Source organism: Pelmatolapia mariae, linkage group LG16_19 (genome assembly GCF_036321145.2).
Source record: "Pelmatolapia mariae isolate MD_Pm_ZW linkage group LG16_19, Pm_UMD_F_2, whole genome shotgun sequence".
NCBI lineage: Eukaryota > Metazoa > Chordata > Actinopteri > Cichliformes > Cichlidae > Pelmatolapia > Pelmatolapia mariae.
Window position 1 is genome coordinate 51,460,312 of NC_086241.1, and position 19,389 is coordinate 51,479,700.

The 19,389-nt window shown below is 42.5% G+C and overlaps 1 protein-coding gene and 1 long non-coding RNA gene across 5 annotated transcripts; one reads left to right on the forward strand and one right to left on the reverse strand.

The window, feature by feature from the left end:
* Positions 1–22: 22 nt before the first annotated feature.
* On the forward strand, positions 23–3,010 carry iah1 (isoamyl acetate hydrolyzing esterase 1 (putative)). The gene is made up of 7 exons (XM_063499702.1): positions 23–111; positions 261–364; positions 473–525; positions 682–833; positions 1,919–2,077; positions 2,167–2,288; positions 2,634–3,010. The coding sequence occupies exons 1-7, from the start codon at positions 39–41 to the stop codon at positions 2,808–2,810; spliced, it is 840 nt and encodes a 279-aa protein (XP_063355772.1). The 5' UTR covers positions 23–38; the 3' UTR covers positions 2,811–3,010.
* Positions 2,158–18,350, reverse strand: LOC134646033 (uncharacterized). Of its 4 annotated transcripts, none has more exons than XR_010096611.1 (6): positions 14,040–14,233; positions 12,151–12,267; positions 11,925–12,034; positions 7,748–7,844; positions 2,649–2,797; positions 2,158–2,267 (listed from the first exon to the last, which is right to left on the reverse strand). It is a non-coding gene; the product is annotated as an uncharacterized LOC134646033 (long non-coding RNA). The 4 variants fall into 4 exon arrangements; XR_010096612.1 differs by having other exon boundaries at positions 2,245–2,350; XR_010096610.1 differs by lacking the exon at positions 2,158–2,267 and adding an exon at positions 18,238–18,350 and having other exon boundaries at positions 2,686–2,797; positions 14,040–14,131.
* Between the last annotated feature and the right edge of the window lie 1,039 nt (positions 18,351–19,389).

Here is a 19,389-nt window from a genome sequence, read left to right on the forward strand (position 1 = left end):
GGGAAAACGTACTCCATGAACTTTCAAAATAAAAGCCCATGTCAGCATTAAAAAGTGCGGAAGACATTTCCTTATTTATTCCTTCCTTCCTTCTTCTTCCAAGGCTTCTGGGTAAGTTATGTATTGAGAATATAAATTCTAATGAGTTGTTGCGCAAACACTTTTAACGCGTCTTCGGAAACTGAGTTTACAGTGTAAACAATGCATTTGATGTGCAAGCTTTACCTATAAAATCTGACGTTTCTCTTTCCTTTCTTTAGGAACCTGGCTTGGCTCACTTGACCGCGGTCTTGGCTTCATCATGTCCAAGTTCACGTCAATCATTTGGCCTAAAGTTATTTTATTTGGGGACTCCATCACACAGGTTAGATCGTGTTTACAATTTAATCTATTTTGCTATTTGTCTGCTCAATCACTGTCCACTTTGACTGTTAGTGTGGAAATAATTAATCGCTGCTGTTGATTCTTTCAGGTTTCATTTCAACCCAATGGGTGGGGAGCAGAAATTGCCGATAAACTTGCAAGGTGTGTAGTTCCATTTAAATTGCATTCCCTTCATAATAGCTCTGACTTCCAACCAGGTAAAAATACACACTTCTTCTAAGAGAAATTGTGCTTGTGTTATGCAGCAGTTGCTTAATGTGACTGATCTCTGTATCTGCGATTTTATTTTGCCTTTAGAAAATGTGATGTTATAAACAGAGGATTGTCTGGCTACAACTCCAGATGGGGCAAGATTGTTCTTCCTCGCCTCATAAACCCCAAAAATTCAGCAGACAGCAAGATAGAAGCAGTTACCATTTTCTTCGGAGCCAATGACAGTGCACTGGAAGGTACAGCTTCACTGGAGCATGCTCACTCTTGTTATAATTTAACAAATACTTGCACATTTGCAGTGATCTACACCAGGGGTGTCAAACATAAGGCCTGGAGGGCCAGAATCGGCCTGACAGAGATTCCAGTCACAGGCCACTTTATTAGGTACAGATTGCTAGTGCCACTTTAGACCACCTTTAGCTTTTAGGCCTGTCTTATTTCTTTATGGCATAGATTCAAGTGCTGGAAACATTTCTCAGAGATTTTTTGCTATGTTGACATGATAGCATCATAGACCTGCTGCACATCCATGATGTGAATCTCGTGTTCCACCACATTCCAAAGGCCCTCTATCGGTTTGAGATCTGCCGATTGTGGAGGCCATATGAGTTCAGTGAACTCACTGTCATGTTCAAGAAGCCAGTTTGAGACGATCTGAGCTTTGTGGTGTGCAGTCTGCAGTTTCCTCAGTTTCCTGTTCTTATTGGACAGCAGTTGCACCCGGTGTGGTCTTCTGTTGCTGTAACCCATCTGCTTCAAGGTTCACGCATTCAGAGAGGCTTGTCTGCATAACGTAGTTGTATGCAGGTTGAAAAACTGAGAGCAGCCCATCTATCACCAACAACTATGCCACTTAAATCACTTTTTTTCCTATTTCAATGCTCAGTTTGAACTTCAGCAGGTCATCTTCACCATGTCTACATGAGCTAAATTGCTATGATCGGGCGATTACATATTTGTGTTAACAAACAGGTATACCTAGTGGCCAGTGGGTGTTTATTGGCATCTTGAGAGTTTCCAACAATGTCATGACTGGTAGTCAAGAAATCACAGACCATATTGGCTTGGACAGCTGGATTTATTGCTGGATTTTTTTTTTTTAAAGTCACCGGCTCTCCTCATGGATGAATCTTCATTCCTCCGCTGTTCTTATTATACATTAATGACTGCTGGGAACATTTTTTTTGTGATGACAAGAGGCTACTGGATGTTTATTATATTGTCTCAATTGCAAGTGCCACAGCATTAAATGAATTTTCATGACATATATTTATTAATAATTAATAAATGTTTCTGTATATTATCATCTCCTTGTTTACAGGTAAGAGCCAGCAGCATGTGCCTGTGCACGAGTATTCTGAGAACCTGAAGGAGATGACCAGGTTTCTGGCCTCTGCTGGTGTAACTGCTGACAGAGTTATATTCATCACACCTCCCCCCTTGCATGAGCCATCCTGGGAGAAGGAGTGCATTCTTAAAGGTAACAGGAGCTATTCTTCTTCTTCATTCCTGTGTTTTTACACACTCAGTCCTACGCAAATCCTGAGCATTCCTTTGCGTCTCCTGCAGGATGTCCTCTCAATCGCCACAACTCTGTAGCGGGGCAGTATGCCCAGGCGTGTGTCGAAGCTGCTGGTCAGTGTGATGTAGAGGTCCTGGATCTCTGGACACTCATGCAAAAAGATGGACAGGTGAGGATCAATACTTCTAGCTGACGTTTGTTGCTGATATTGAGGCTTTTGGCATTCAGGTGCTGCAGAAATCCAATGAGATCCATAACATAAAAAAACAAATGCTTTCTCAAATGAATAACAAACATTTTTTATTATAATTTCATAATTTTGTCACATTTTCTGGTATTAAACAGTTAATTTTAATATTGCCAATCAATATTATAGATGTATATAATTTTTTTTTTTTATGCAGTCACTGTAATTTCCTTTTTTTTTTAAATCTGTTCTTGTATTCCTGTATACAGTGTTTCTGTCTTCAGATCTTCTGGCCTCAGATGTCTTATTTTATCATCTTTTGTACAGGACTACACGGTCTACCTGTCTGATGGGTTGCATCTCTCAGAGAAAGGAAACCAGTTTGTGGCCCAGCATCTGTGGAGGCTGCTGGAGAGCCGTGTGGCTGACCTGCCCTTCATCCTGCCCTACTGGGGAGACGTGGACGCCAAGAGCCCCGAGAGCAGCCTGCTCTGTGATCAGTGAAGGACACTTGTTTCAAGATTGTGCAGAGAGCCTTATAGTAGATTGCATCACGCAAATCAACATGCAACACAACATGCAAAAAGGTTCATAAGAATTAATGTCTCAAATGCAAGACCATGTATTAATGCACAATAAAGATTTTTACATTTTTTTAATATTCTGTGGCATGCCTGGATAGAAATCATAGAAAAACTTATACATGAAAAGCTTCACTTGAGCATCTATTCCCTGCATTTTTACACAAATATCAAAACTTTCTACTCCTTAAATTTTAAAAACAGGCTTGTTACTTTAGTTTTAACACATTTGATCAGAGTTATTATTTGATGGTGCTGCATGCCTTTTTTTTTTTTTTTTTTTTTGCAGATAAGCCATTTTAAATAAAGAAGTAGTTTATTTAGTGGACTTTAAACACTGTTTACCAAGGCATTATGGAGTATATGACACCTTTGGGTGGATCCAGTGGTTGACCCACTGAGACAGATTTTTTAAAAATACAGTATATATGCAGGCCTTCAAACCGATTCAGCCTGAACAGTAAGGCAATCCTAATGGTGTATCTGGTGATTCCTTTTGGGTTTTGTTTTTTGGCTCAACGCCCAATCGTGCAGTTGTCTGTAAGTTGTGGCCTCCATTCTTTAGCATCTAGCTGGCGCTGCAGAAGAAGACCGAGCTTAAAGGGAGTAACGTTGAAAGCTCACTTCTCTCAGAGATGGAGAAAGAAAGGAATGCCCAATGTGATTTAACACATTTTCTTGATAAACTGAAAGCCTAAAGAAAATGTGTTAAATCAGATATTGGATCTGTTTATGATGTAAAATAATGGAGGGGGGGGGGGGGTGTCATATTCTGCAAAAAAAAAACAAACAAAAAAAAAAAAACAACTATAAAGACATCTCCTGGATGCACTGGTACGCATCTTCAGTGATGTATCCTGGGGTCATCAGGTGTTTCTGGTCTCACAACATCATACACCCTCGCCCAGGCGACCCAGCCGGGGGTGATCAGGCCCCGACTTGCGTACCAGTAGCTACCCACGGATCAGCCCTCTTGATCCACAGCCACCTTGTGGCTTTCTCTGCCGCTTCACTCACAGCCTGGATGGCCCTCTTCTTGGCTGCCCCAGCCACGCCCAGCTGGCCTAGGACTTTGCAGAGTGATCGTCCTGCAAAGCCCCTACAACCCACTTCTATGGGCTCATAGAAAGTCTTCCAGCCCCTTCCCCTGCACTCCTGCACTAGTTCCTGGTACTTTCCTCGTTTCCTTTCATTGGCCTCCTCGATCCGCTCTTCCCAGTGCACTGTGAGTTCCAGCATGATCAGCTGTTTTGAGGCCTCAGAAATAATTATCATGTCTGGCCGGAGGGATGTTTTTGCAATGTTCTGAGGGAACTTTAGCTGTTTACCCAGGTCAGCCTGTAGCTGCCAATCAGAGGCTGTGTTGAGGAGGCCGGTTGTTAAATTTGGGCGCACCTGGGGTTTCTCTCCAGCCTTGATGAAAGAGATTGCCTTCCTCGGAGCATGATGATGCTTGCTGGTGCTGATTGCTGAGGCAATCTTTTCAGCAACTACTCTGAGCACCTGGTCGTGCCGCCAACGATACCGACCATCGGCCAGGGCCCTTGGGCAGCTGCTAAGGAGGTGTTCTAGGGTCCCTCTTCCAGAGCACAGGGGACAGACAGGTGTCTCGCTCTTCCCCCACAGATGGAGGTTTGCTGGGCTTGGCAGAGTGTCGTATACTGCCTGCACTAGGAATCGGATCTGGTGGAAGTCTGCCTGCATGATGTTTGCCCAGGTGACCTTGCGCTGCAAGGTGCTCTCCCACCTTGTCCATGCTCCCTGCCGCTTAAGGCCTACAGCTCTACTTACTCGCTCCTCCTCCACACCTGCTCGGACCTCTTCCTGGAGTAGCTGGTGTCTCTCCTTTCCCTGTGCCCTGCTGACCTGGGCCTTTGGGAAGTACCCCAAGCCTGCTCCCCCTGTTGCTAAGACCCCCACCAGTGTTTTCTGCCTTAGGCGTGACTCTGCCACCTCAACTGCCTTCTCAGCCTTCCACTTTCTTCCTGTCCTTACCTCAATACCTGCTGATGCCACCTTGCAGTCTTTAGAATCTCTATACTGTAGGGCTTCTCGTGTGCGAGCCACCTTGAACTCTTCTGTGAGGCCACTGAAGGGTAACTGCAAGCTGTTGCTTGCCCCATACAAGGCAGCGCTGGTGAGACTGCGGGGAAGTCCCAACCACTTACGAAGAAAGCCACTGATCTTCCTTTCAAGAGATTCCACAGTAGTTATTGGAACTGTATAGACAAGCAAGGGCCACAGGATTCGGGGCAGGATGGAATGCTGGTAGATCCAGGCTTTAAATCTTCCAGGCAGGCCGGACTTATCTACCTTAATGAGCCACGCTCCCAGCTCCTCATTTGCCTTCTGAATGGCAGTAGAGTCTTTCAGGCTGGAGTCAAAGAGTTTCCCCAAGCTCTTGACTGGTTGTTCCGTTATGGATGGAATAATGGTTCCTGAGATTGAGAACCGGAACTTGTCCGTCACCTTGCCCTTCTTCAGTACCATCGATCTTGACTTGGAAGGTTTAAAACTCATCCTTGCCCATGAGATGAGTCTCTCAAGACCTTGCAAGATCTACCTACACCCTGGGACTGATGATGTTGTAATGGTGAGGTCATCCATATAGGCTCTGATAGGGGGCTGACGAACACCTGACCTTGTTAGCGGCCCTCTGCACTCCACCTCCGCAGCCTTTACCACCATGTTCATTGCAAGGGCAAAGAGCGTAACTGAGATGGTACAGCCTGTTATTATACCTTTCCCGAGGCAGTGCCAGCCTGAAGTAACTGCCCCAGAAGTGACCCTAAGCCTGAAATTGGCGTAATAGTCCAGGATCAGGTCCTTGATCTTGCTGGGGACATGATGGAGGTGTAAAGCATGCTCAACCAGTTTGTGTGGGATAGACCCATACGCATTAGTCAGGTCCAGCCACAATACAGCTAGGTCGCCTCTGTTCTCATGGGCTTCTCTTATAAGGTGTGTAACTACACCAGTGTGCTCTAGGCAACCAGGAACTCCTGGGATCCCCCCCTTCTGAACTGATGGATCAATGTAATTGTTTCTAAGGAGAAACTCGGTCAATCTCCGGGAGACAATGCTAAAAAACACCTTCCCCTCCACACTCAATAGCGAGATGCTCCGAAACTGGTTTATGTTCTTCGAGTCCTCCTCTTTGGGAATCCAGACTCCCTCTGCGTACCTCCATTGATCAGCAACTCTCCCTCTCCGCCATATCACCTTTAAGATCTTCCACAGGTGGTGAAGCAGCTCTGGGCAGCGCTTATAAACAAGGTAGGGTACGCCACTGGGACCTGGGGAGGATGCTGAGCGGGCTGCCTTGATGACCTCACACACCTCCTTCAAACTTGGCTCCATCAACTTGAACTCTGCTGATGGTGGGGCAGGGTTGATGAGAGCTTCATTTGGTCCCAAGTCTTGTTCCCTCAGTGGGTCACTCATGGTCTCATGAAGGAAGTTATTCACCTCCTCTGCTGAGCACTCCAACTGGCCACTTCGCTTAACCCCAAGCAAATGTTTGGAAAAGCGAAAGGGATCAGCAATAAAAGCTGCACGTTTCCTGGCTCTCTCTCTTCCCCGCCTCCTGTGCCATTCTGCTCTACGGAGGGTAATCAGCTTCTTCCACAAGATGTTATGCAGTTCCTCTAAAGCTTGCTTCTCCTCCGCATCAGCGTTCTTGAACTGCTTGTTAAGGCTCCTAAGCACCTGGCGCAGTCGATGAATCTTCATGGCCCTGTGGTTCATGGTGTAAGGGGTCTAATGATAATGATAATCTGAGCTATGCTAACTTTGTGTTATTTAAATGGTGGATGAAAGAGGTTTGATGGATTTAAAGTAAAGCACTGTGTTGGACAGTAGCTACGGTGTTCATGGTCAGATTTAGGTTATGTAAAGAGCAGGAGGTATTAGTATGAATTTTAGCTGATGATGTATTTACTGTATTTACTGAATTCGACCTTTATACAAACTTGATAGGATTTAGTGTAAAGACAGTATAAACAGTATACTGTAAATGTAGGGGATGGAAATCAGCGAAGACATGAAAACCTGCTTACATCTTGTTAAATTCAGCTGTGCAAATCCACAAAGAGCAGTAAACCTCAGAGCAGCAGTAGCACAGTAGATGCTACTACAAACTACTATAAAGATCACAGTGAGTTGTGATTCTTTTTCCCCTGCTGATTTTTCATTTCCTCACCTCCAATATCCCACTTTAACCCAACTGAAGTTTCCTGTTTAGGTGTTGAGGCAACATCACCCTCTAGAATGTAGACCCTGAATTGGGATACAGCCTATAAGACAGCCCCAAAAACAAATCCATCCACAGCCACAGAGAGAAGAAACATGGATGCCACATAAAATGGTGAAACTGAGTGAGTTTTCTTGCCCAAGGATTGAAGCACCCCACATGGCTGCCAACATGGTGAAAACCAGGGCTTGTGCAGAACATCAACTCTCATGCTGAAGTTTACATCTTAGATGCCGTCTAGAAATTTATCCATATCAGGAAATTTTACCCGATCTAAATTCTGTTCTAAGTCCAGAAGCAGCAAATTTTCAGAGGAACTGCTTTCCACCGAGAAATAAAAAGCAGAAGTTTGTTCTTGCTTTTGTTCTGCAAGTCTGACCACTATCATTACACACCACCTCTGCCATGCTTACATTCTGTCTTAATATCCCTTGGAAAGAACAGTTACAGTTCACTCATTTCCTTCATCTTTAGACAGAAAACTGCACAAGAGGAAACAAACTTTAATTTACTTTACAGATCTTACCTTTAATTCAATCAACCAGAAAGTCTAAGGTACAGTGGTGCAAGAAATATGTTATTTTATTGTGTCCCAGAAATGTACTCACTTGTACACTATCCCCGCCATGTCAAGCATCTTTTTGGAAGCTTTGGTTTCAGGTGTATCATAGTACTTGTCAGAAAGATAAACCACTTCCTTGAGACCTGGAGAGAGTGAGGAGAGAATCATAAAAGACTCCAGAAGGCTACAGTGAAAGATGAAGAGTCAGACTACTTAACAGGAATACGGGGATCTGTGTGACTGTTGAAAAGAAAAAGACATCTTTCTGGAGGGAAAAACAGTACACTTTATGCACCAGTTCTGTTCAAAACAGTAAACTGAGAAGACATTTGGGACATTTGTGCTGTCAAAAACATAAATATTCACATACACTATGGAACAAGATAATTTGTTGACTAAATCTTCTGTCCCCTGATATTTTTATATAATTAAAGAAGTCTTGTTACATGAAATAATGAACAGTTATTTGCTGCACTTTCCAGGACCGCAGCCAGTACAAAAAGATTGATACTCTCTTCAGCGAATAAACACAAACAACAGTCAAATGACAGTCAGGACTCATTCCCCTTCCTAAAGATGCAGGGAAGCAACCCACTTATCCACTGGGAAAAACACTAACACATCTGCAGCAAGCCAGTATGATACGAAAACACCCACCCATCCTCCTGTCATTGAGAGCAACTGCAGACTGGACCACAGTCCAGCCCCTCTCCAGGAGTTTGGTTCCAGATCCTGAGCCTGATGCACTGAGGTACTAGCTCAGCTGACCCTTATAGCACTTCCTTGTGGTGGACCTACTTTCAGTTTAGCCGTGCTGGTCAACGCCCAGCCAACAGAGGCTCTCCCTCAATTTCACTCCTCAATCCTGGTTCAAGGGTGGGGCTCTGACCCAGGAAGGGTAAACTGGTTCATTCAGTTTTTTGTTTTTTTTTTGTTTTTGTTTTTTTTCATAGAGATGATTGCTCTTCATCTGGTGCCTCATTCAGAACCAATTTACCCTGCGGTACCCTACTAGGGACAAAAGCCTGTGACAACAATAGGATACACAAACTCCTTCACCATTATAAAGTGATGATTCACAGAGGGGCAAGGGTTACCCGAATACCCCTCAAATAAAAGTATTTCAAGAATGGCACAGTAACACTTTATAAATGAGACCCCTTAAATAATTATGAAACATCATTTCATTGCTTTAAAAGTCCTTTTGGGTAAACAAAACCACTATCATCTCCTTTTTTGTCTCACAATCAAGGAAAAAACTTTTCCATCGTGTCACACAGAATCTAAAGAAGAAGATAAAATGCTAAACTGAGATTTTTGGAGTTCACCTTGAGCGCAAGGTGGTTTCTTCTTCTTTTCCCACTAACGGCAAAAATGTGCTTCTTATCACCACCTAGCGGAAAAGACTGTAAATAATAAGAATGTTATATTGTCAGTAAGACATTACTGACAGATGTGGAAAAAATATACATTTTTTGCATATTTCTACAATGTAAATTATATTTATCAATTATAGTTATAAGACAAACTTATTTATTTCTAATATTAATTATAATCCAATTCAATCCAACTTTATTTATAAAGCAAATTAAAATAGCCAGCACAGGACCAAAGTGCTGTACAGTAAATAAATGAATAATAATATAGTACTGTCCAAAAGTCCTGAGCAACCTCTCAATATTTTTCAAATATTGACATTCAAGGAAATGAGTGGGGGCAAAAAGATTTTGCACAGTGCTGTATAAATTTAAATGAGTCCTCTTTTCTTTTCAAGTTGACTTTTAATTATTTTCTGGAGTGACTTTTTACTGTTTGAAAATGCAGTTTTAATTGTATCCATTTTATTTTATATCATTATAATACGAGAGGCAATTCAGTGGTAGCATGCTTCGAAGGCCACATTTTGTGTGTGTGTGTGTGTGTGTGTGTGTGTGTGTGTGTGTGTGTGTGTGTGTGTGTTTTGAGTCAAACTTGTCTCAACCTATCTAGCAGAATATGCTGGTCAACAGTATCAGGGGCAAAGGTCAGGTCCAACATCAGCAAAACAGAGCATTCACCTGCATCACATCTCATGAAGATGTCACTGGAGACTCTAAGGAGTGCAGTTTTAATAGAGTGAGCTCTACGAAAGCCAGACTGAAATTTATCCAGAATGTTGTACTCATCCAGAATATCTTCTTATAACCAGGGCGGCACTCATAGGTGATCACTCACAAAAACACAGGAGAACATGAGGATCGTTGTGGCCCTTCTTGTATGCCCTGACGTTGTAACAACCCTTACTGTGTTATAGCACCACTAGGGGGGGTTGCCCTACTACTGTAGTAGTTGGGGGAGTCTCCTAGTGGGTGTGTGAGTATAGCGGCAGTCATTACATGCAGCTCATGTTATGTTCTCAGGAGAAACCTTACCATTGTAACGGGCTGGCGCCGGCGATATCCCCACACATTTATGTATGGACAGAGTAGAGCTGTGGAGACCTGGCTTATATGGTCTTATGTTGCTGACAACGAATAAAGGTTGTTGTTTGATTTAACTGACTGGCTTCCAGTTATCGGGCTAACCTCCACACAACACGCTCGCTGGACCTGCTAGCCGCTCCTTCCTCGCCAAACTGCTGTTACAACGTCAGAGCCTCTTGTCAGACTTAATGTTCCTCTCAGCTTCCACATCAGGAACTCGTAACTCTTCTGTAGCCTTTCTGCTACAGGATACTCATAAATTCCTGTTTGACAATAATTATGCTAATAAAGTTATGAGCTGCATGAGCAGAACTGAGAGTCTGCAGGTAGTGCAACTGGTCTGATGAAATGAGAAGAGAAAAAAAAAAAAAAAAAAAAAAAAAGAGCTCCAGACACCAATCAGCCCTTACCTGACTCAACTGACCTCCAAGCCAAGTTTTAGCCGTTGTAGGCAGACAGAAAGTTTCTTCTCACAGTAGTACTCCAAACGTTTAACACAGTGTCATTTTGCTTTTGTTGCATTTGCTCCTAAACTGTGGAATGACTTAACTCTCACACAGCTGCCTGTTCTCCAGTTAAAAACCTGTTGACCTAGCAACAGGACTTACTGCAGCTGAATCCTTGATTTTATTGAGTTTTTACTGTTGTTGATTTACTTGTTTTACTTGCATCTACAGTGGTCCCTCACTATAACGCCGTTCACTTTTCGCAGGCTTGCTGTTTCACTGATTTTTTTTGATTTTGCATGTTTTTTTTGTTTTTCTTTACACAGCGCCTTGTGTTCTGCGTCCTGATCGGCTGTAGACCATTGTCAAACAATCTCCCCCGTGCCGTGTCTCCTGTACAGTACCGAATGCATTCAGCTTGTCAAATTTACATAAATCTTTGATCACTAGCAGTGTGACTCTGAAGTGCTGTACTGTATGTTTGTAAGTTTTCTTCCCAACAAACACAACAATGTCGACAAAACGTTTTGCACCGTCAAAGTCACCTGCGGTAGCACCCAAAAGGCAGAGGACGATGCTAACCATGCACAAAAAGTTGGACTTCTGGACTTGCTAAAGGAAGGTGGAAGTTACCGTATTTTTCAGATTTTAAGGCGCATTAAGCGAAACAACACAGATAAGTCAAACTTTACTCAACTCATTCTTCTTGCTTCCTCTACTTCCATACCATTGATTCATTAATGTTGATTTCTCTTGCAGCTGCTCTATTCCCATGTTCTGGACCTGAAAACAGGCTTTGATCTTTGGTTTCATTCTATAATTCTGGACTTAATTTTCTACGAAGGTTTGAACTTTGAGAGTGTTTAAACAAGAGAGAAAAGTGTGAAAAATGTCCATGCCTGTCTGAGAAACGTGTATAAAGTATGTAGTGAGGAGTTTTACAGCCTTAATAATTCCAATAATATAATAATTGTAGAAAATAAAGCTGGCTACTTCACGGATTTTACCTATCGCGGGTTATTTTTAGAACGTAACTCCTGCGATAAACGAGGGACCACTGTATTTGACAGAGTGAGCATAAACACCAAATTATTTTATTTTATACAGTGGAAAAGTGCAGAAAATAGATTTCTTCAACTCATAGACTGTTGCTTACAATTCAATTTTTGCTTGATACATGTGCATCATATGAACTTGGCAGGTGTCACTTCTTATGCATGTAGCTTCTGTTTTTCCTGTTCACTTCAAACACAACACTGTCCTTTAGTGGACAGAGAAGTAAAGTACATGTAATATGAATAAGAGGCGTATTTACCATGTAGTCTGAGGAGGCGATGAACTCCACGGTGGAATTCTGGACCTCTGGCCTCTTGTGTGGTTCAACGTATGACCTTGTGACTGGGTTCCACATGAACTCACCTGGTACTGAACAAGAATTTTAAAAAGGCATAAAACATTAAGGCTGCAAAACACGATCCAGCAGTTAAGAGACTGCAGGGAAAATAAACAAACAGCTTGACTGGACTTGTACCATCATTGACCTGGTAACACAGATTGCACTTCCACCTGCGCTGGTCCACAAAGGTGACGCGCGGATTGATGTAGGTGTGACGGGAGCGACAGCACGCCATCGTGTTTCATGTCATCACCGGTAACTGCTGCAGAGAGGCAAAAGGGGACAAAGGCTGAGAGAAAGATGGACTAACTTCCAAGAAAAGAAATACAAAAGACGTGTTTACAAACTCGAACTTTTCATGTGTCATGCCTCCATTTTTGGGCCTCCACTTTCTTTCCTCCCACATCTGGATCCATCCAGAGATGCCCAAACCATCCCCTCTCCTCCCACTGCCTCTAGGTGGTGCTTTTCAAAACATGTCTTGTCAACTCTGTGTTTTGACTTTAACATTACCACAAAGTTTAGTTCCTCTGGAGGTTTCCATGGAAAATTGTTTTATCACTCTTCCAAGTGACTTCTCCAGTGTCACGGATGAGTGATGAATGTATCTCCCACTGAAAACCATTGTGTCCAGTTAAATTCAATCAACTTTTTTAAGGAGAGTTGTTCCATGCTGTGCTCATGAGGACAATGGGTTTTAACTTGCAGCACAGCACAAAGATGCCGTATCTGATCAACGATCAAAACACTTAAGTTAGTACATACATACACACCATTGCTTTCCTACATGCATCAAATATTGATAACCTTTAACTGACCCCTGATCTCCTAACTGTTCCTAAGGCCTGACTCTGGGATCCTCTCGTACTCGCTGTCATCCAGTTCGCTGAGCAATATTGAAACAGTGTTAGAGTCTGACATTGGATCAATGTTGAATTCTGATTTTCCACCACGGTTGCACCCTTGGATAACATTGAATCATTAAAAATCAACAGGACTTCACAGGTATTTCAATCAATACTAAACCACTGCAAATCAATACCTGTTGTAGAGGCTAAGCCTACGCTTGAAGCCACTGAGGTGTTTCTTAACGGGGGTGACGCGATGTCACTGCTATGCACGAATTAATTAAACAGTCCAATAACTCCAGCAGTACTTATCTTGTTCTTTTGGGTCTTTATTCCAACATCATTTTAACATAACAGCGCAGCGATCACAAACTGTTTGCCTTCTTACGATTAACAACACACCTGGGCGATTACGTGCGTCTACCTTAAATACCTTTATGTGAACCAACCATACGAAAACAGAAAAAGGTGACCTCTAGCGGCAACATAAGGTATTAACCCAAAAATGGCTCCTACAACCTGTGAAAAAGACAATTGTGTATGATCTAAAAAAAAAAAAAAAAAAAAGGAAACCATTATCTGTTAAACATTATGTTACAATTTAACATGTCCGTAAAAATATCCCTATAATATTAAGCATCAGGCTTTATCAAATTTAAAAAATGACAATAGACATCTTTGCATCATTTAAGAAAACAGTTTATTTTCTAAAAACATTTTTGTTAAATCTGTTATTCACTGTTTTTAGTTTACTCCGTGACGGGGCTGGATATCGGACGTCTTGCACCACCCATCCGATCTGGAGCATAGCGAATGACGTCACAAAGGTACTCTGTGTTAGGTCACAAAGCTGACACACTGCTAACAACTTTACAGCACCTGTGCTAATATAGCTTTATGCAAGCTTTATAACAGAAAGAACATTATGACATGAAAATGTTATGTTTGTGCAGATTTCGCGTTTTCTAAGAAATACATACTCTTTTCCTTCTGTCCAAGATCGCTTTAAAGATGTTATTTATGCTTGGGAACCAAATTACGATATTTTAGACATTTCTATTGAGAAATTTTTCCCACATTTTAAATAGACTATAATAGACATTTTAATAGACTATAAATGTCAAGCAATCTTGACTGTTTTTCCAAATTCAGCATTCAAATAATGGATAAATAAATACATTCTTACCTGAGATCGACGTGCAGTGCAGGGACGAGGACGACTACTCGGGTGGCTGCTACGGAATAGTCCAAGTGACAGCAGCTTTAGTTTCCGGCCAACTATAAATAAATGATTTTTCAACGTGATTGTTGTCACCTGGTCGACTGTATTAGATCAACAATCAACGATAACGGAACAACTATTGTTGTTCCAAATGAAACCAGACAATATTTTAACTGCTACCATTACTAAAGTTATTATTATGGGAGACTGTGATGAAATTTGGGAGGGCGGGGGGGAGCCAAACAAACCACACACTCCGAGCTCGAAGTGGGCGGGGCTTAGATCAAGGGCTTCAAAGACGTCATACACTTCAAAGGATTTAAGTTAAGACCGAACCCTTAAATAGCCCTCTGTAACTCTGAATTTGTAACGCTAGCTTTAACAAACAGAGAGAATACATTAACAGCAAACAAATAGATATTGAAGCAAAATGGACAACAACACAGCTAGGAGCAATCCAGACAATGTCAGGAGTGATTCCACTCCTGCAAATGATGTTAGGCCACTGCTAGAGGAATTGCTAAATAATGTTACACATGAGCAGTGGCAACAGTTGCAGTCTGATTACGCCGAAAATGCCACCATAGGAAGGCTGTGTAATTTTGTAGATAATGTTATTGCCCTATGCTCACTGTCAGCAGGTGCAGAAATGAGGTTTTGCCAGGACACTGCTGTCACTAGCACAACAACAGTGGCCTTAAAGCAGACACAGACAGCTCCTGAACTTGCACAGACCTCTAACACAGTTGACCGCAACACGGAAATGCCAGCTCATATTTCACAGAAAACAACAGCCAACTTGTACAGCAGAGCAGAAAATTGCCCTGATGCCACACATATCACTAATATCCAAAATACCACAGAAACACTTGAAAACTCAGAGGATAGTGCTTGGCTGGCAGATCAAATTCAGGCTGTGATTCTACAGAAAGCAATGGGTTTGTTCAACATCCCAGAAAATAGCACAATAACAGTGGCCTTAAAGGAGACAGAAACAGCTCCTGAACTTGCACAGACCTCTAACACAGTTGACCGCATCATGGAAAATCTAATCTGTGTGCCAGTTGTTATTTTACAGAAAGCAACAGTCAACGTGAACAGCACAGCAGAAAATTCCGCTGGTGCCACACTTATCACTAATATCCAAAATACCATGGAAACATCTGAAAACTCAGAGGATAATGCATCGCTGGCAGATCAAATTCAGGCTGTGATTCAAAAGAAAACAAGGGATTTGTTCAACATCAGGGAAAATAGCATAACAACAGTGGCCTCAAAGGAGACACAGACAGATCCTGAACAACAGAAAACAACAGTCAACATGAACAACACAGCAGAAAATGTTGCCACAAATATCATTGATACAACTGATGAGCCCAGAACTCCAATAGACAAGAAAAACCGTGACACCACGCAGGCTGTAGATAAAGCAGGAACCTCTTTGGAAAATAATGTAACCCCAAAGAAATCCTCTGCTCAACATGAAGCCAGCATGCAAAATCAATTCAAAAAACACCCTTTGGCAGCAAAGGATGAATTGCCTCAAAACAAAGAAAAATACAGATTTTTTGTGGAAAGATGTATGGAAGAACTAGTTAAGCGGGTTATAAAAAAATCAGGTAAAGTCATAAGTCCAGAAAGAGTTTCAGCCATCTACAAGAGGCTTAGCAAAAAAATCTGGGCTAAGATCAGGGATGAAATTGATCAAATCCCCTTAAGGAAGTTCAAAAACTTTGAGAAGGTGATTTTCAAAGCCCTGTGTAAACAGTGGCAAGAGGCAGAAGTAGTTCTGCGATACATGGAATTAAATGACCCAACAGTCGACAATACGATTGTTAAAATTTTCACAGAAGAGGCAGCCAAACTCTCGAAGAAGCCAAGTTGCATACGTCAGTTTTTCTCATCTATAGGCCGACTGTTTTGTTTCACCAGGAGACAAAACAAGGTTGATGCACTGTAAAATGGTAAATAGCCTGTATTTGTATAGCGCTTTCCTAGTCCCTAAGGACCCCAAAGCGCTTTACACGTCCAGTCATCCACCCATTTACACACACATTCACACACTGGTGATGGCAAGCTACGTTGTAGCCACAGCCACCCTGGGGCGCACTGACAGAGGCGAGGCTGCCGGACACTGGCGCCACCGGGCCCTCTGACCACCACCAGTAGGCGTAGGGTGAAGTGTCTTGAGCGACGATCGCTCCTGATGCACTGTAGAAAAAAATTGTGATAACCCCTTGGAACGGTCGCGGCAGATGACTGTCCCCTCACTGAGCTTGGTTCTGCCGGAAATTTCTCCCTCTTAAAAGGGAGTTTTTCTTTCCCACTGTCGCCAAGTGCTTGCTCAGAGGGGTTTTTCTGTTGGGGTTTTCTTTTTAATAACTTTTAAAAAAGTTATCAATAAAAGTTATTAAATTTTACACTGATTTCTGTTTGTTTGTTTTTTTATTGTCTGTAAGTTGAATAAATATATTTGCTCTCTCTCTCTCTCTCTCTCTCTCTCTCTCTCTCTCTCTCTCACACACACACACACACACTCTCTCTCACACACACACACAGGTTTGATAAAAAAAAAAAAAGGAACAATTGAAAAAACACCAGCATGCTCTCAACCAGCATACCTGACAGAAACACAAACAGGTCTGATCTCATTTCTTTCTTCATGTCAAGCTCTGCTATAAGCCACAACTTGCTTTGCCCCGTGTTTTTAGAGCAGAGTCTCTGCATGTCTTTATTAGGGTGGAAGCTGCTACTGATATTTGTGCAGCAGATTAAACAAACAGTTTGTGAACATTCAGCATGTTCAGTCCAAACAAAAAGCAGGAAAATAGCCCCACTGAGAAATCTCTACAAGGCACCTCTCAGCATAAGCTGCTGTAAAGAAGAGAGACGCTTTACACACGTGTGTGGAAAGTGTCCATATGGATAAATTAAATTAAGAATGTGAATGAAGAGAAGCTGTGTAGTTGAATAAAACTCACACATCAGCCCGCTGAGTTCATCCTGCGGCAGTGCATTGAAGGCATCGTCGTTGGGAGCGAAGAAGGTAAACACCTTCTCCTGGTTCAAAAGATCAGTCATACCTGCTGTCTGGATGGCACTGACCAGCATGCAGAAACAGCAATAAATGAGGTCAGCTTGAATAGAAACTACACAACAACACACTAACACCTCTGTTTGCTTTCAGTCCATATGCTACACCTGTGGGAAGCAGAAAGCTTGATGTGGTCTGCAGAGTTCATTACTAAGCAGACAACCACCCACAAACCAGACCTGGGACATGTTTCCTTTAGTTAGTTTGCCAAGTTCACACAACACAATACACAGCAAACTACCACTGAAAAAAAAAATATTTAAAATATTTTAAATGAACTAATTAAAGCTAAATTGACTCCAAAACAACTATAAAACTATAAAAACAGACAATCCTGTCCACGGGTGCAAGAAGAACAACCTCAGTCCTTGAAATTAAAACAGGAGTACCAGAATTAAAAGCCAAACATCTAAAATCTTCAACGTAAAAACCAAAAAACCAACAAGAAGTATAACTGAAGAAATCGACTTTCTCCCTGGAAGGGCAGGAAAAGTCTCCTGTATCGGTTACCTGTGTCCTCTGGGCTTTGCTGCATGTATTTAGTGATTTCATGTGAACATGAGGATCAATTATTGTCCTGTGAAGGTCTCTCTAGCTTACAATGAAAAATGAATTAAAGAGACACACACACACACAGAGGCAGCTAGACGAGGTAAAAACACTCCTGACTTCCTCTGTGATTTGTGGACAGCTGCAGTGAAGAGCAGCGCTGTGTCTGATCAGACCACCTCAGTCGAGTTCAACACAAGTCCAGATCTGGAGTCGAGTATGAAGACCGAGTGGCAGCAAAGTCAGGAGACTGGAACACACGTTTACAGGCTTTTCATTTCAGATGTGTTACTCCCCAGTCTAGGGGTACAGGAACGTAGCATAAGTGTTAAAAAGGAAGTGACGGTTTGGGAAGAAAAACCAATTTCTTAAGTGAACGGTGGTTTATTTGTCTCCACTGAAAACTTAACTCTCTGGTGAACACAGGCCAAAATAACAAACAAAAGACACATGCTACACCTAACTCCCTAACTGAAATAACCAGGAGAATAACCAGAAGAAAATAATAAGGCAGCTCACCCCTTCGGTTTCAGTGTCTATTTACAAGTGAAGACTAATTTACACACTACATACAAAGCTCAGTAAATCTGAGGAACCAAACACGACTAACACTAGGTTTGGATGCCAGTGTCAGGTCTGCTGCTGCTGTCAGTCACTGTCGCGCAACTGCTGGGCAGGGGTATTTTGCTCGCCAGGTGGTAACAGCCACCTGACGAGGGGACCAATCAGCTGCCACCAGCTCTCCAATCAGGAAGGACCTGTAGCGTCTTAAAGACACAGCACAACAAAAATACACAGCCGGTGTTCTGGGAATCCATCCTACCTGACAAACCATTTTACTGCGGTCCAGTACCATTTTACCGAGAGGGGGCAGAGCGGCCCAAGCGTTTCAAAGTAGCGGACACGGGAAGAAGAAACATGAAAACATGGCGGAGCCAGTCGTCTACGCTAGAGCTGAAGAGGATGTTTCGCTTAAAAGCAGTACAAAAGAACAGCTATGTCTTCAGTGAGAGCCAAAACAAACCAACTTTTCAGCGTGAAGAAACTCAGCTCGTGTAACCTGAGGAAACGGTAAGTTTTCTCTAAATATCTTTTAGCTATGGTTAGCTGGATGTCAGTCTTATGTTACAGTAGGTGTGTCGAGCTCGAGCTGCGAGTCAAATTTTCGGCGATACGTTGTAGTGAGATAAGTTTGTGGGTGTTTTGTGTAGCTTCGGTTGTCCTTTTAACTGCACGCTGGTTAGCTAGCGTGAGCTATAAGCTAACAGCTAGCCTGTAGTTAATGACGCTAGCGTTCCACGCACATGTAAACAGCTCTTCTCTACTGCTTTAACTGTTAAAACAGAAGGCAATACTGCGGGTGAAAGGGTTTATTATGTGAAACAGCAGCTTGTTTAGTTAAAACAGTCTGCATTAAGCTGGGCAAACACTGCGATTTTTTTTTCAGTCACGTTATTCAGCTCCTGCTCAAACTGTAAAATTGAATCTCAGGGGTTAAAAGTTCATAGGTCACGATGCAGGGTCTCACACTAGAAGGCCTGATGCTCTGATGCGACCTGAGTGCTTAAACTGTGCGTCCATAACATGAAGCTTATCATACAAAATCTGTCTCTCGCTCTCCCTGTCTTACAGACACTCACACCACCACCAATGTTCCCTCTGAGCTGCGCA

What these genes read in the sequence shown, in the direction of transcription:
- iah1 (XM_063499702.1), top strand. Translation starts at nt 39, where the DNA reads ATGTCAGCATTAAAAAGTGCGGAAGACATTTCCTTATTTATTCCTTCC. An exon ending in TCTTCTTCCAAGGCTTCTGG is followed by an intron (nt 112 to 260) that starts GTAAGTTATGTA and finishes TCCTTTCTTTAG; the next exon opens with GAACCTGGCTTGGCTCACTT. An exon ending in ATTGCCGATAAACTTGCAAG is followed by an intron (nt 526 to 681) that starts GTGTGTAGTTCC and finishes TTTTGCCTTTAG; the next exon opens with AAAATGTGATGTTATAAACA.